The sequence below is a fragment of the Pongo pygmaeus genome, chromosome 1 (genome assembly GCF_028885625.2).
Source record: "Pongo pygmaeus isolate AG05252 chromosome 1, NHGRI_mPonPyg2-v2.0_pri, whole genome shotgun sequence".
NCBI lineage: Eukaryota > Metazoa > Chordata > Mammalia > Primates > Hominidae > Pongo > Pongo pygmaeus.
In genome coordinates, this window is record NC_072373.2 from 76,196,391 (window position 1) to 76,213,983 (window position 17,593).

The 17,593-nt window shown below is 37.7% G+C and overlaps 1 protein-coding gene across 2 annotated transcripts in view; it reads right to left on the minus strand.

The window, feature by feature from the left end:
- Positions 1 to 13,251: 13,251 nt before the first annotated feature.
- Positions 13,252 to 17,593, minus strand: part of KLHL20 (kelch like family member 20) — a 72,040-nt gene continuing 67,698 nt past the window's right edge. For both annotated transcript variants that reach the window (XM_054464524.2, XM_063648497.1), the window contains 2 exons: positions 16,910 to 17,016; positions 13,252 to 13,907 (listed from right to left, as the gene is read on the minus strand). In XM_054464524.2, coding sequence (XP_054320499.1) covers positions 13,823 to 13,907; positions 16,910 to 17,016 — 192 coding nt within the window. In that variant the 3' untranslated portion in view covers positions 13,252 to 13,822. The remainder of the gene's footprint in view (positions 13,908 to 16,909; positions 17,017 to 17,593) is intronic.

Consider the following 17,593-nt stretch of genomic DNA (forward strand, 5'->3'; position numbering starts at 1 on the left):
AGAAACAAAGATTAACTACTGGAATGGGATATTATTTCAGATATAGTAGGAGCAGCGTACGTAATGGGAACAGCATGGGCTTTGGAGTCAGACATTCATCCATTCGACTAATATTAAACTCCTACCATGTGCTTAGAATTGTATCGTATAATAGGAATATAGCAGTGAAGAAGTGAAAAAAAGGTCTTTGTTCTGAGGAAATTATATTCTAGTGAAATAAGGCAAAAGGTAAATAATTTCAGATGGAGACAAATGCTATGAAGAAAATAAGGCAGTGCAATATGAAAAAGGGTGACTGGGGTGGGGCCTACCTTTCATACAGTAGTCAAAGAAGGTCTGTCTGAGGAAGTGACCTTCTGAACTGAGTCCTGAATGATGAGATGGAACCAGCCATGTGAAGATCTGAGGAAGGATGTGCTAGGCAGGAGAAACCTTGAGATAGGTAAGAGTTTGGCTGCTTTGAAGAACAAAGAAGTTTTTTGGCTAGAGCATAGTGAATAAGGGTGTATGGCCTATTATGAGCTGAAACTGAATAGGTTGTGCAGCAAAGACTTCTTCCATGGCATAAAATCTCCCAATTTTTGGCTAGGACACCTGGCTGCCCAGAATAAAGATGATATTTTCCAGCCTTCCTCGTAGGTAGGTATAGTCATATGAATACGTTCTGATTAGGGATACAAATTGAAGTGTCATATAGAGCTTCCAGAAATCTTACCTATAATAAAAAACAACTGGCATGTACCCCTTCCCCCTTTTCTTACTTTTCCCTTCTTCCAACTTTGCTGCCTGGAACATTGATATTATGACTAGTACTATAGCTATTCTCTTAGGTCATGGGGTTGAGGAACAAGTCCTAGGGATGACAGAGCATGGCCTGGGAGGAGCTTGTGCCCTGAGGTTTTCTTGAAGGTGAACTCCAGTGCCAGCCTTGGGCAGTCTTCTTCTAGACTTACTTGTCAGAGAAGTAAACTTCTCTCTTGTTTTAGCTGTTGTCATTTTGGGTCTTTCTTGCTCATAGTCAAACTTAATCCTAACTTGATACAGAGGCAGGAGCTATATCATCTAAGTTTTTATAGTGTGAAGAGATTGGATTTTATTCTAAATGCAATGGGAAGCCACTGAAAGATTTTAAGTAAGAGAGTAATATGATTCAATTAGTATTTTATAGGATTTTTTAAGATATGAGGGAGAATGGGTGTAGGTAGACAAGAGTGGAAGAAGGGAAACAGTTAAAAGGTTATTGCAAATGATATAACCCTAATGGAGAAGAAGTTAGCAATATTAAACAAAACTATGTGTTCAGTCACCCGTTGATTAGCAATTCCACTTCTAGGATTCTGTCCCAAAAATTCACTGGCAAAAAAATATGAAGTGAAGCATGTACAAGGTTACTTATTACAATAGTATTTGTAATAGCAAGACTAAAAACAACTCAGATGCTCATCAGGCCTGGTATGGCTGCAAAATGAATTACTACTATGCAAGTATAAAAGGGATTGGGGAAGATATCTCTTTACTCCCATGGAGTGATCTCTAAGATGTACTGTTATGTGAAAAAGCAATGTATGTGGACAGAATGTAGAGTATTGTACATTTTATGTAAGGAATGAGGGAGATATGAGTGTGTATTTCCTTATGCTTTCAAAAAACAATGAAAGGATAAACCACAAACTTATAAATGTATTTACTTATAGGGAGAAGGAAGGAACAGAGTAGAGGGGACAGGAATGAGAGTTAAGATTTACCTGAATGTTCCTTTTTAATAGTTTAGAACCATGTAAGTGTTTTGTATAATTATGAAACAAAATTAGAACAAAAGGAAAAAACAAAGCAATCCTTAGCAATTAAAAACAAATGCGCCTAACTATATTAAGTTCATGGCATAATCACAGAAGTTTTTTTGTTCTTTTTTGAGACACGATCTTGCTCTGTTGTCCAGGCTAGAGTGCAGTGGCACAATCACAGTTCCTGCAGCCTTGACCTCCCTGGCCCAAACAATCCTCCAACCTCAGCCTTCCAAGTAGCTGAGACCACAGGCATATTGCCACCAAGCCTGGCTAATTTTTTAATTTTTGTAGAGATGGGGTCTCCCTATGTTGTTCAAGCTGGTCTCCTGGGCTTAAGTGATCCTCCTGCATTGGCCTCCCAAAGTGCTGGTATTACAGGCATGAGCCACTGTGCCCAGCCCACACACATTTTTTTCAGTATCTATTTTAATTTAATTTAATTTTATTTTTGAGACAGGGTCTGGCTCTGTTGCCCAGGCTGGAGTGCAGAGGCATGATCTCAGCTCACTGTAGCCTCCACCTCCTGGGCTCAAACCATCCTCCCTCCTCAGCTTCCCAAGTAGCTTCGACTACAGGTGCATGCAATAATGCCCAGCTAATTTTTTGTATTTTTGGTAGAGATGGGGTTTCACTATATTGCCCAGGCTGGTCTTTAACCCTTCCCACCTGAGCCGAGGCTCAAACAATCCTTCTGCCTTGGCCTCCCCAAATGCTAGGATTATGGAAGTGAGCCACCACACCTGGCGTTTATATTTTTGAGATGGGATCTTGCTGTATTGCTTAGGCTGGGCTCAAACTCTTGAGCTAAAGTGATCTTCTTGCCCCGGCTTCCTGAGTAGCTGGGACTACAGGTGTGTGCCACCATGTCTGGCCTTTTTTCTTTTTTTTGATTTTTTTTTTTTTTTTTAGAGTTGGGGTCTTGCTGCGTTGCCCAGGCTAGTCTTGAACTCCTGGACTCAAGTGATCCTCCCCTCTTGGCCTCCCAAAGTGCTGGGATTGCAGGCATGAGCCACTGCACCCAGCCTGGAGTATCATTAAATTTGTGTATCTTTAAATTTGTGGTATTTTGGTTGTATATTCTAGCAGGCTCCATCCTAGAAAAAGAAGAGCAGCAAATAAATTTTAAATCACATTCAGTTGTGTTAATAATATAGCTATTATTATTTTGGCACTATTTATAATATGGTAACGTGTGTAAGTATTCAGATTTTCAGTGTAGGCCGGGCATGGTGGCTCATGCCTGTAATTCTAGCACTTTGGGAGGCTGAGGTGGGTGGATCATCTGAGATTGGAAGTTTGAGACCAGCCTGGGCAACATGGTGAAACCCTGTCTCTATAAAAAATACAAAAAATTAGCCAGGCATGGTGGCACATGCCTGTAGTACCACCTACTCAGGAGGCTGGGGTGGGAGGATCACTTGAGCCTGGGAGGTGGAGATCGCAGTGAACCAAGATTGTGCCACTGCACTCCAGCCTGGGTGACATTAAAAAAAAAAAAAGAGATTATCAGTGTAAAAGATACACAATTATAAAATAAAGTAAGTAAAAACTAATATTACATTTAATTGGGAATATCAGAATTAACTCTTATTTTTAAAGTGCAAAAGTTTTTAATTTTCATGACATCTAATTAACCAATCTTTGTTCTTTTATTGCTTGTACTTTCGGTGTTGAATCTAATAAATCATTGATTAACCTCAGGTCCTAAAAGTTTACTTTTGTTTTCTTCTCAGGATTTTCTAATTAGAAAATTAGGTCTGTCATTTTGAGTTAAATTTTGTGTATGGTGTGAGGTAGGGGTCCAAATTCATCCTTTTGCACATGGATATTCATTTGCTTCAGCACCACTTGTTGAACAGACTTTTTTTCCTATTGAATTGTCTTGTCACTTTTTTCAAAAATCACTATTTCATGGATGTTTGGGTTTATTTCTGGACTTTTATTTCATTGATCTACTTGTCACTTCTTATGCCAGGATGACACTGTCTCAATTACTATAGCTTTGTAGTGAGTTTTGAAATCAGGAAGTGTGAGACCTTCAACTTTGTTTTTTTCCCAAGGTTATTTGGCTGCGTCTTTTGCATTTCCATAAGAATTTTAGGATCAGCTTGTTAATTGTTGCAAAAAAAAAAAAAAACTTCCTGGGATTTTGATAATGATTGTGTTGAATCCATAGAGCAGTTTGGGGAGTGTCGCCATAATGATAGTAAATCTAACCTATGAGCAGGATGTTTTTCCATTTATTTAATCTTTAAATATTTTATTATTTTAGATCTATTGAGAATGGAATTGTTTTCTTAATTTCATTTTCAAATTGTTACTAGCATATAGAAATACAAGTGATTTTGTATATTGCTCTTGTATCCTGTGACTTTGCTGAACTTATTTTAGTAGTTTTTTTTTCACTGAATTCTTTAGGATTTTCTACGTAAAAAATTCATATCTGTGAATAAAGACAGTTTTCTTAATTTTTAATCTTTTGTTTCTTTTTCTTGCTGAATTGCCTTGGCTAGAATCTCCAGTACAATGGTGAATAGAACTGGTAAGAATGTACATTTTAGTCTTGTTTTTAGTAGGAAAGCATCATGTCTTTTACAATTAAATATGATGTTGGCTGTAGATTTTTTCATAGATGTCGTTTATCAAGTTAAGAATGATCCTTTCTATTTCTAGTTTGTTGAGGGGTTTTATTATGAATAGGTGTTGCACTTTGTCAAAAATTTTTTTCTGCATCTATTGAGGTTATTCATGATTTAGTTTTCTTTTGCTTAAAAAACACATAGCTTTGTTTACTGGAGAGGCCCGGAAGCAGTAAAAAGCCATTAACAATAAACATTACTAACACACAGATTATATTCTATAAGTATTTCCCACTAAAAGGAGCTAGAACTTCTTGAGGAAGGGCTGATTTCAGGTTTGGGACAAGAAATGTATAAAAATACCTTTCATATATCAGAAAAGCAAGATAGCTATCAAAAGTTGTGTCAAAAGGCTAGGAGCCAAAATGAAGGGGGAGCCTACTTGCCAAAGGTGAGACAATTCAAATATCAAAAGGAAAAAGTGCAATTGATTGAATATATAAAAACTTATTTATATCAGAATATTAAGGTAAAAAATAATTTATGAGCTCATCCTAATACTAAACAAAATTTTAGAAATTGGTGTAACTTTTGGAGGTTGCTGCAGGATCAAGTTCTGAAAATTGGTAAAGGGGAGAAGCAAACATTTTCTACTTTCTAGTATAAATTATATTTCAAGATAATCAAATAGCTGATCAAGGCAAGTGTTTTAGATATATTTCAGCTGATAAATGCAAAGGAATGAGAAGGCATCATTTATAACTCTCAGTGAAATAACAGATGTAAGCATTAATCATTAGTATCTGCTTAAACCTTTAGGTGAAAGATTGATGGAGTATTTTATAATGGAGCTAGCTGATAACACCCGAGGCCACTGCCCACTGTTAGTATCTCTAAACATGGGCTGTCTAGGTATCACGTATGTTATGACTGGGTGCTATAGAGCACCTATGAAGTATTTCTAACAGCCTCTTTTTTTTTTTTTTGAGACAGAGTCTCCCTCTGTCGCCCAGGCTGGAGTGCAGTGACATAATCTTGGCTCACTGTGAGCTCTACCTCCCGGGTTCACGCCATTCTCCTGCCTCAGCCTCCTGAGTAGCTGGGACTACAGGCGCCTGCCACTATGTCCTGCTAATTTTTTTTTTTTGTATTTTTAGTAGAGACGGGGTTTCACCGTGTTAGCCAGGACCAGGATGGATAACAGCCTCTTAATGTGAGTATCTTCGTAGAGAAATATGTTTAACTATATGTGTTGCAGTGCAGATACACACACCAAATAGAATAGAAACTATAGAAGAATTTCTAAAATTAAAGGGCAAAGGAACAAAATAGAAATTTGACCAAGTGAGCAAAAGAAGGGACAGGAAAAAAAGAAAACTTCAAAGTATAATAGTGAACAAATTAAGTGGTAACTAGGGGAATTTTAACATTGACTGGGTATTAGATGATATTAAGGAATGTTAATTTTATCAAGTGTGATAATGTTGTTATAGTTAGACCTTATCTGTTAAATACTTAAATGTGGGTGAAATACAGTCATGCATCACTTAACAACAGGGGTATGTTCTTAGAAATATGTCTTTAGGTGATTTCATCTTTGTATAAACATCACGGAGTGTACTTAAATAAATCTAGATGGTATATGTAGCCTACTACATACCTAGGCTATATGGGATAGCCTGTTGCTCCTAGGCTACAAACTTGTACAGCATATTACTTACTGTACTGAATACTGTAGGCAACACAATGGTAAGGATTTGTGTATCTAAACATATCTAAACATTGAAAAGGCACTGTAAAAACACAGTATTATAATCTTATGAGACCACTGTCATATATGTGGTCTGTCAGTGACCAAAATGTTATGAATGAAGTGCATGACTTTGAGGTGATGCCTGGGATCTGCTTTAAAATACTTCAGTGGTGATGGAGAGGAGAAGTAAGAGTGGGAGGAGACAGATAAAACAAAATTTGCAAAATCTGTTAATTTTTGAAGCTGGATGGTTGGTATATGGAGGTTCATGGGTTTCTTATATTCTTTTATGTATTTGCATTTCCCAGAGTGTGAAAGATGAGAGAAAAACACTCAAGACAAAAGCTAGATTCTTTTTAAGCCTAATTTTGGAAGTGACATACCACCCCCCGCTACACTTTTTAATACAGTTTATTTTTTAGAGCAGTTTTAGGTTCACAACAAAATTCAGTGGATGTTTACAGAGATTTCCCATATACCCTTTTTCTCTACAAATGCATAGCCTCACCCATTATCAACATTCCCCACCAGAGTTCCTAGCATCGCTATTAGGCACACAGACCAGACCAACCCTGGTGCATTTTGGGAGAGGATTACACAAGAATGTGAATACCAGAATGCAAGGATCACTGGGGGCCTCTTACAGCCTGACCACACCCTCACAGAACTTACTAGAATTAGCATCAGAAAAGAAAGCTGACAGAAAAGTACTGGGATATGAGGCCCTTATGATGATACCTGGTTCTCCTGTCTTATTTCTGGACACAGGCTTTTTTGTACTTTATTCTCCTGAAAGCAGACTGCTTTGATTTCCCTGAACAGCCCATGCTGTCTCACTGCCTGCCTTCTGTATATCTTACACATGCTGCTCTGCCTGGAATGTCCTTTCCACTCTTGTCCATTTAGCAAAACTATTACTGTCTTTCAAACCTTTCTCAGGCATAACTTCTTTTCTAATCATTCTTACAGTCCACATCAGGGCAGACTATTGAATCGCTTCTGCTGGGCTATGTAAATAATTCAATTATTGCATGTTTTATACTGAGATGCATTATGTAAAACATTACCTGCCTTATTACCTGAAGTTTGGTGGTTTTGTTTGTTTGTTTTAAAGAAAGGCAGACTGCCACATGCAGCAGCTCACTTGGATGTGTCTGGAGTCTTGAAAGCTTGACTACCCTACATTCTCTTACAAATGGACCTTGAGAGCTTGTTTGGAGGTTCTAGCAGGGGAGTACAGCTACTTGTATACCCTTGACTGAAGACTGGCCTTCCTCTATTGGGGATGGCTGTCCTCTTCCACTGAGTGCACAGATTCAAGAGGGAAGCACATGGAGTGGTGAGGGAGGAAGGGGACTCCTGCCTAGCTAGCCAGATCAGCTGAATCAACCCTGGCGATCAATAGAGTGACAGATGTCACAGTCAGATCGCCCTCATATCTGGTTGGCTTTTTTTGAGACAGGGTCCTGCTCTGTCAATGAGGCTGTAGTGCAGTGGTGTGATCATGCACTGGCCCAAGTAATCCTCGCACCTCAATCTCCCAAGTATCTGGGACCAGAGGCATGTGCCAACACACCCAGCTAATATATATATATAAAATATATTAAAATTTATATATAACATAATTTATATATTATATATATAATTTTAATATATAATTATATATGGTATATACATTTTATATTTTATATATATAAATTATATATATATATGTAGTTTTTTGTAAAGACGGTCTCCCTTATTTGCCTAAATTGGTCTTGAATTCCTGGGTTAAAGCGATTCTCCCACCTTGCCCTCTCAAAGTGCTGGGGGATTTTATTAATAGGTATGAGCCACCGCTCTAGGCTGATGATATGAGTCTTAAATTCCTTTTACTCTGTCAGTTTCTCCCTCTCCACTTTCTTTCCTTGCAATTCAATTTTTGGAGAAGTGAAGTTATTTGTCTTGTAAAGTTTCGCACTTTTGAACTTTGCTCATTGAATTGCTATGAAGTTAACACATTCCTCTGTTTGTATTTCCTGTAAACTGGAAAATTTAGAGCAGCAGTTCTCAAACATTTTTGCCTTGAGATCCCTTTAAAGTCTCAAAAACTTGACACAAAGAGCTTCTGTTTACATGCATTATATCTAGTGATTTACCATATTAGAAATTAAAATTGAGAAATTTAAAAAAATTAGTGCATCAAAAATAAACCTATTTACTTTTTTTTTTTTTTTTTTTTGAGACTGAGTCTCACTCTGTTACCCAGGTTGGAGTGCAGTGGCATGATTTCGGCTCACTGCAGCCTCTGTGTCCCAGGCTCGAGGGATTCTTCTGCCTCAGCTTCCCAAGGAGCTGAGATTACAGGTGTGCACCACCACGCCCAGCTAATTTTTGTATATTTAGTAGAGACAGGGTTTTGCCATTTTGGCCAGGCTGGTCTCAAACTCCTGACCTCAAGTATATCTGCCCGCCTTGGCCTCCCAAGGTGCCGGGATTACAGACATCAGCCACCGTGCCTGGCCCAGACTATCATTTTTAAAACAAATTTTTTTATTTCAAAAGCAAAAAAATTACATTTTTGTATGATTCTTCAATATCTGGCTATATTAGAAGGCAATTGAGTTCTTACCTGCTTCTGCATTCAATCTTTTGCAATGTTATTTTGGTTGAAGTATGTCAAGAAAATATGGCTTACACAAATATGAAATTGGAAGGGGGAGGAGGATTTTAATAGCTTTTCTGATAATTACGGATATTATTCTTGATATTACATCCAAACTTGACAAGTGACTGCTGAAATCTAAAACCATATCAATAGACCTTTCATATTGTTCCCATTAGATCTGTTGGTCTATCTTCTGCTTTGGATACATCTTAACCTGTGCATTAACCATTTAGAAAAACTGATTCCATGAGTTATGCAGATCTTCCACATGTTGACACACTTCACTATACAATTAAAAAGGCATTCATCAATGTCATCACCAATTTCATCAGAAAAGTTTTTAAGTAGCTGTCAAGTTCATAGTCGACACAGCTTTCTCAAAATTCTAAGTTTTCTCTTGAATATGGTTGACAATAAGTACTGTCAGTTGTGTTCCTTGAAATGATAGCCTCACTTTGTTCATTTGAGAGAAAATGTCTGCTCAACACCCAAGTCTGAATGACCTTAATTTGTGTGTCCGTCATTCTTTCAAAAAGTAGGTAGTTCAGCTTGCATCTTAAAACAATCTCAGAAGATTTTCTTGGGATGACCACTGTATTTTGGTTTGCAGCAGTGTTTTATGTATACTTCCATTTTGTCATAAAATATTGAAAAAGACATATGTCCACAGGTTGAGATTTAGTAAACTAATAATTTTTGTTGCTTCATCAAGGGCATGCTTAAGCAAATTTACAAAACTCCAGGCCAGGCACGGTGGCTCATTCATGCCTGTAATCCCAGCACTTTGGGAGGCCGAGGCGGGCGTATCACTTGAGGTTAGGAGTTCCAGACCAGCCTGGCCAGCATGGCAAAACCTCATCTCTACGAAAAATAAAAAAATTAGCCGGGGGTGCTAGTGGGCGCCTGTATTCCCAGCTACTTGGGAGGCTGAGGTTGGAGAATCGCCTGAACCCAGGAGGTAGAGGCTGCAGTGAGCAGAGATCTCACCACTGCACTCCAGCCTGGGTGACAGAGTGACTGTCTCAAAAACAAAAACATGTAAAAAAAAAAAACAACAAAAAGTCCTGCAAGTCTATGGTGGTGAATACTATGTCTAGTTGTACAATTTGATTTATGCTTTGATTTATGCCTTGATTTATGCTAAGACATCAACGGTATTACCCACCATAGCTTTTGCACCATTAGCACAAATGCCACTACAGTAAAAAAGGCAGAAAACTTAGTTTTACTAAGAAAATAGTTTCAGCCGGGCGCGGTGGCTCACGCCTGTAATCCCAGCACTTTGGGAGGCCGAGGCGGGCAGATCACGAGGTCAGGAGATCGAGACCATCCTGGCTAACACGGTGAAACCCCGTCTCTACTAAAAATAAAAAAAAAATTAGCCAGGCGTGGTGGCGGGCACCTGTAGTCCCAGCTACTGGGGAGGCTGAGGCAGGAGAATGGCGTGAACCCAGGAGGCAGAGCTTGCAGTGAGCCGAGATCGCGCCACTGCACTCCAGCCTAGGCGACAGAGCGAGACAACGTCTCAAAGAAAAAAAAAATAGTTTCGACTCATGGATACTTAGAAAGATATTGGGGACTTGGCTGGGTGCGGTGCAGTGGCTCACGTCTGTAATCCCAGCACTTTGGGAGGCCAAGGCAGGCGGATCACCTGAGGTCTGGAGTTTGAGACCAGCCTGACCAACATGGCGAAACCCCGTCTCTACTAAAAACACAAAAAAATTAGCTGGGCCTGGTGGCACATGCCTGTAATCCCAGCTACTCGGGAGGCTGAGGCAGGAGAATCGCTTGAATCTGGGAGGCGGAGGTTGTGGTGAGCCATCGCACCATTGCACGCCAGCCTGGGCAACAAGAGCAAAACTCCGTCTCAAAAAAAAAAAAGAAAAAGAACGATACTGGAGACCTCAGGGGTCCACAGACCATACTTTGAGAACCACTGATACAGAGGCTTGATAAAACTAAGGCTTAAAACTAAGCTTTTTGAAAGCAGGGGCTGTTCCTGTTTAGGAGAAGTCCAAGGGTTCACTGATCTAAATTCACACTGAAGATATGTGTCCTCTTTTCCTAGGAATTCAGGCTTAAACAGTCTTTCTAGGATAGGGGTATTAGTAGGTTACTGTTATTGGAATAATCCCAAATATTTTATAATAGTTCAGTGAATAACAATCCTTTCTTTTTTACATTTAAAATAATCTAAGTTCCTAACCTTGCACAGCTAAATAATTGAAAGATCAATATTAAGGACACGTAAGACAACTTAGTTGAAGAGTTTTGTCATTTCTCGGGACCATTCTTTTCAGTCATTTCCAGCAGGGCCCTCAAAGCAATTTACAGATCCATTTCTCACAATTGGGCAGACATACTCAGGTTTAGTGGGTCATTTTTGCCTCCTGCTGCTTCTTTCTCTCCTCTTCTGTATTTCTTTCCTTCTTGCATTTTTTCTTTGCCCATCTGTTTCCTCAGTTAACATAAAGTTTGAAAGGTTCATCCCCTACTCCCTCACATCTTGTTCAGGAAAGACCCCTTTTACACAGTGGTCAAGAAGTATTATCTGCAGTGTGAATATCTGGAGGTAAAACATTATGGAACAAAGCTGGGAAGCAATCAAAAACAGGAATGGGGGAATGTGTATAGAGCACAAAGGATTTACAATCAGGGGCTATAGATTTAAGGTTCAGCTCCTACCATGTCATTTTAACTTTTCTAAGCTTCAGTGGACTTATTTATGAAATGAAAATGACTGCCAATCCAACCCCCATTCCAAACTTGAGTTGTGGAAAAAACTATGCACAGAAATTAATAAACATTCTATTTTACAGCAACACCTTTAGTAGAATACATTTCAATCAATAATAAAACTGGAGTGCCTTCAGTGGAGGGGGAAAAACAAACCCCTAACAGGCTCCAATGAAGACTGGCCAGTGCTGTTAATTCCTGAGTCTCTACTCTTTAATCAATGCCCTATGAATTGCTCCCACGGGGGACTTCCTGACTAATGGATAGTCTAATCCCTAGTTTTGTTCTTGCTATCATCACTCTCTTTTGCCTCAGATGTATGAAATAGTAGAGTCTTGGGAAATACATGATTTTGCCTTGAAGACTGATTGTTAATGATGTACTACAGTAAGGATCTCATAAAAGTTTTTATACTTTTTACATATTAATACCAGACTTAGTTAAAACACTTAAGGTCTTTTATTATATTTAGTTTCAGGTAAACCTATAGTGGCAGTGTGGCATAGAAAGAGGAATGGACTGGGAATTGAGGAAGCTGATTTCTAATGTTGGTTCTGTCATTAATTGACTATTCTTGGGCAGACTTCTGTGATTTTCAGACTTGGATCAGTGTAATAAGTGGGTTTGGACTAGATGATTGTTAAAGAGTCCTTCCAGCTCAAAATTGTATGATTCTAAGTCCTACCTAGAAAATAAGTTTATAGGTTAGGTAATATAACATATAAAAATATATAATGAAAATTCCTATTAATTCTAGCTGGCAATCCTTTTATTCCTTCAAGTTGAAAGCACTTGTAACTTTACATACAGGTAAAATAAGTTATATAGAAACAGAAATTCCAAATTAAATAACAAAAGTACAAGGATAAAAAGCATTAGCTAAAATTTTTTTAATGGTAAATACTACCTTTATTTAAAAAAGTTATACATGCTAGAAAAAAGCATAAATGATATATGTAAACAATTGTTTACTCAATACTTTATTTTCCTTGAAAAAGGTGCAAATGATCTTTAAATGTAAACACAAAGTTGCCAAACATCTTTGTAGTTGGGGAAAGGGAGAAGGAGGTTATTCCTTTTAAATGCAGTTAGTCTTATTCAAAGATTTTTCTTGCAAAATATATTGAAAAAAATTTGTCTATGAATACAATGAGGAAAAAAAATTAACCATTGAAATTATTTTTTTCCTTAAAAATTTTTAACTTTTTACCAGAAAGTGCAATTTCAGAGAAGTAGTAACAATGGCCTTATAGAATGAAGATAATGATACATTGTTTGTATAAAAGAACCAAGATATTAATAAAATGCCTCAATTAATTTTACACTCTTTAATGTGTGCTATTACATTAACTGAATAATTCATTCCCTTGGAGGCTGTTATTAAAGGTAAGCCTCAGCTTAACCAGGCCTGAGCATCAAGAATAAATTGCATAACAGAATTCACTGCTGGGAGAAGACCTTTCTCCCTGCTGGTCCTTGGTAGCAATAAGGAAACAGGAAGGACAGTTGCTTTAGTCGGTAACATTTTTGAGCAAAAACTGTTGCAGAGCTGCATGTGATTCTCTTGGATTCTCAAGACAGCATATGAAACTTATATATTGTTTTTATAAGAGGCACTGAGCAGAGCTCTAGATCTAGCAGAAACTCTATGAGAATATTATGAAAAAAAGACTAAATAAACAAGTTCATATAGAAAGAAACAAGACATAAAATTACACTGATGAAAACTGTAGTGTCTGAGTCCTGGTTTTTATTTAGTATCCCTTCTGAATTGTACTATTTAAAATGAGATGTTGCGTTTTCTTTTTTTTTTTTTTTTAAGATTTTCAAGTCTTCTGGTTGTTAGTGCGAGAATAATGGCTAGCTAATACATTTTGCATACCTACCTTTATTCCTGGTAATCCTTGTTAGTGGAATCATGTGGATGGAGTGTCTAGAAATAATAGCCAAATCATATATAGCCCTTCTGCCCTTATTAAATAGTATTTTCAAACCTAAATGAATACCTTACAAACAAAGTAAGTTTTGCTGCTTGGAATTTTTTTCTCCTTTTCTTTTTTTGTGGGAGGAAGGATAAGTTCAAAACGAAAACAACAAAAAACCATGATAAATTAAAACAAAAAATAAATATTCTTCTGCACAGAGTTGAAAATTATTGTGCATCTTGCAGGTGAAGTACTTTCATTGGATTGTATTTCCATTTGTTGAGGCACCGGCAAATAATAAAATTTGTTCTAATGTTTTCTCAAGCTGTACAAAGCTCCAAGGTCAAAGCTCCCCAGAATACAGAGGAATATATACAAGACTGTCTTCTCTGTGTTCACCAAATATGGGATTCACAATGTGTCATTTTAATAACTCCTACGCCACCCCCTAGCCGACGGTAATTCATCCCACCATATAACCTGCAAAGAAAGAAACATAATCATATTTTCTAACTGGAAAATATGTTACAACTAAGATGTTATTAACTACAACTAAGATGTTATTAACACATTTCTATGTTTTATATTACAACTAATATTTTCAGCTTCACACTAATATTGTCTTCATTCTAAAGATTAGAAGCTGCAATTGAGCACTGTTGAGTAGCAGGACTGTTTCAGAGACTGACTGACATGCTCTCACTCATAGGAGGCTGTGTGAAGAATAAGGATCATATTCACATTTTGCATCAGAACTTTACAACTTTATACCTCACTGACTTCTAACGATTATACAAAATTATATATTCTACATTTTTGTAATTTTGCCCCTGGCTATATTATTGTCCCACCTATGTTTTCCCTTTGCCTAAAATTCTTCAATTATTTATTTTTATCCCTTTGTTTTATATGTACTCTGTAAGTCTCCTCAAGTCCTTTATAGAACAAAACCAGATTTGAGTAAAGTCAGCATCTAGTTTGTGACAAGATCATCTTCAAAATTAAGGACTTTCCATGGAGAAGAATACTAGACCCTTATCAGCTATGAGGTAGAGTTGGTTTTTAAGTCTGGGATATGTAACTGCAAATATTTAGTTATTAATCTTTCAACAGATGATCCTCAAGAATTTCATGACTATTTGTCATCTATTACTAATTCTATTTAGTGACAGTTACTAAGAAACAAGTCCTCAGATAAGATTATAGTGATTAAGTGACAGTAAATTTGGCTGTCTTCAGAAATTATGCTTACTCAAAATTCCTAGTAAAAATAGAAAGCTGTATATGGAAGAAAATATCCTGCCAGCGAGAGGCCCAAAGCTGCCATTACCTATCCTTTACCATTATTAGGTTTTGCTAAAATGCTACCTTTCCAATGAGGCCTTCCCTGAACACCTTTAAAAACAGATTCCCCTCCCTGTACTCCCTAGCCCCCTCCCCTGCTTTGATATTTGCCATAGCACTTCCGTCTACTGGTATGGTACTGTTTGTCTCCCTCAATACAACTGGTTAGCTCCAGCAGGGCAAGGAACTTTTTTTGTTTTGTTTTGTTTTGTTTTGAGACGGAGTCTTGCTCTTTCGCCCAGGCTAGAGTGCAGTGGTGTGATCTCGGCTCACTGCAACCTCCACCTCCTGGGTTCAAGAGATTCTCATGCCTCAGCCTCCCTAGTAGCTGGGATTACAGGCGTGCGCTTGGCAGGAATTTTTGTTGTTGCTGTTGTTCGGTTTTGTATCCCCAGGGCTTGGAGCACTTAGTAAATCTTTTTTCTTTTTTGAGACGGAGTCTTGCTCTGTCACCCAGGCTGCAGTGCAATGGTCCAATCTCCGCTCACTGCAACCTCTGCCCCCCAGGTTCAAGTGATTCTCCTGCCTCAGCCTCCCAAGTAGCTGGGATTACGGGTGCCCACCCCCATGCCTGGCTAGTTTTTGTATTTTTAGTAGAGACGAGGTTTCACCATGTTGGCCAGGCTGGTCTTGAACTCCTGACCTCAGGTGATCCGCCCACCTTGGTCTCCCAAAGTGCTGAGATTACAGGCGTGAACCACCGTGCCTGGCCATCAATAAATCTTTACTTAATGAACAAGACTGTAAAAATGTGATGTAGGAACAAAAAGTACTATGCTGTTATTAGCCTGACTTTAGTTTTGTGACCACTGAGTCATATGGAGCTGTGAGACACATGTAGGATCCAAAGCATGTCACTTAAATCTCTGTGAGAGTTGTGGCTTTCCTAGAGATAGACTATAGTTGAATCTAATAGGGTGACGAAAAAACCCAGGTGAATAGTTACACGCTTAAAATTAGGAAATGTATTAGAATACAGTAAGAAAGGACTACAAGACTGCCTCTTTTAGAATAGTAACAATAAAACAGAGCTCAGCTTATCCTTCATGGTCATAAGAAAAATTTCCCAGAATGTCTGCTGCCTCAGCTCACATGTCCAGCCTGATATTTCTGGTTGATGTGCAACCTTAACCACTGAGATGGTAACCCTAAACTTGCTTAGGCAAGCAAGCCCATTTTATTGAGAAGGAAACCCCAAATTGCTTGGAAGGCAAAACTGTTTTCTTAGAAGACTAGTATTTAGAATTAAGTACAGATATGCCATACATCAAACCCACAGTATTGTTATTTTTAAAGTTTGAGAATAAACTATATGTTTCGCATTTTAAGTTCTTGTAGTGTTTAAGAGAATTTGGCTTTTTAGAGCATCTATAAGATTACTCTTGTGATTCAAGTATAAAATATGACTGAGTAAAGATTTAGACTTAATTATTTTAAGTTTAAAGGTTTAAGAGAATTTTGCTAAGTTTGTAAAGGTTCTTGAATATTTAAAATAAATGCAAAAGTCACCTAATTTATGTGAAATTATAAAAACTACTTAACTACTTAAGAAAGCTTTATTAGACAATTGAGGATTTAAAAGAAAGTAAAATTAAACCTAGAAATGAAGTTTAAGTTAAGCTCTCTTAAATACGATGTAGCCTCCTCCCTAAAAGTTAAAATGGGTTTAAAAATGAAATATTATTTTTCAAATATTAATTTTTCAAAAGTAATTGCAATTTGTTTTTCCTAGGCATAGGTTTCCCACAAGAACACCAAAAAATGGCATGGACAGATTTGGAGCCAAAGACCTAGGTTCTAATTCTAACTCTGTCACTAACTCACTTAGGCAAGTCGTTTTATTTCTCGGTGCTTTTGTTTCCTCAGCTGAACGTGATGGGACTAGGAAGGAGATTTTTTTTCCCTATTTTACCCATCTCTAATTATAAAACTGGACAGTTACTGAAAAGGAGAATTTTGTAATATATCAGCCACTTTAGAGCAATCAAGTCAAAATGAGCCATAAATATGTGTAACTTCAGCCCTCTTCAAAGTACTCCAATGTACTGACCATCCCAGTTCTGATGGTCATGGGCTAGCTCAAGCCCATGATTTCCAAGTCAGTAGTGAGGTGATTTGCTACACAGCTTAAAAGTTACCTCCATGTATTGGCATCAGGATCAAAAACTTCTATGGTCTTCAAGTATGTTGTGCCATCAAAACCTCCTACTGCCATGAGCTGTCCATTGACCACTGCAAGGCCAACCTACAAAACCAAAATACAGTAAGCTGCTGAAGAAACCAGACAATCGTAAGGAAATTATAGACTGGTTTCTAGATAAATCTATTTACAAAAGATAATTCTTTATGGCCTTACATTCTGGTTTACTGAAACACAGGGAAAATGTAACAACAAAAGTCTATCAAATTATGGGAACTATAAAATTATATATTCAATTAGAATATTTACACAGAATCCAAAACATGTATTTCTTAAATTTTAGAAAAACTGTTCACTAGGAGTTAGCAAACAACCTCCAAACTGCTCTCACTTCCTCTGGTATTTGCCTGCTCTAATCTTTCTAATTGCTAGTAAAATTCTCTTTTAAAAATACAAATCTAGGCCAGGCATGGTACCTCATGCCTGTAATCCCAGCACTTTGGGAAGGCCCAGGTGGGAGCATCACTTGAAGCCTGGAGTTCAAGACCAGCTTGGGCAACACAGTGAGACCCCTATCTCTACAAAAATAAAGTAAAACAGAAAAATATAAATCTAATCATATTGTTACTTTCCTCTAAAAACTTTCTCACTTTGGGAGGCTGAGGTGGGTGGATTGCTTGAG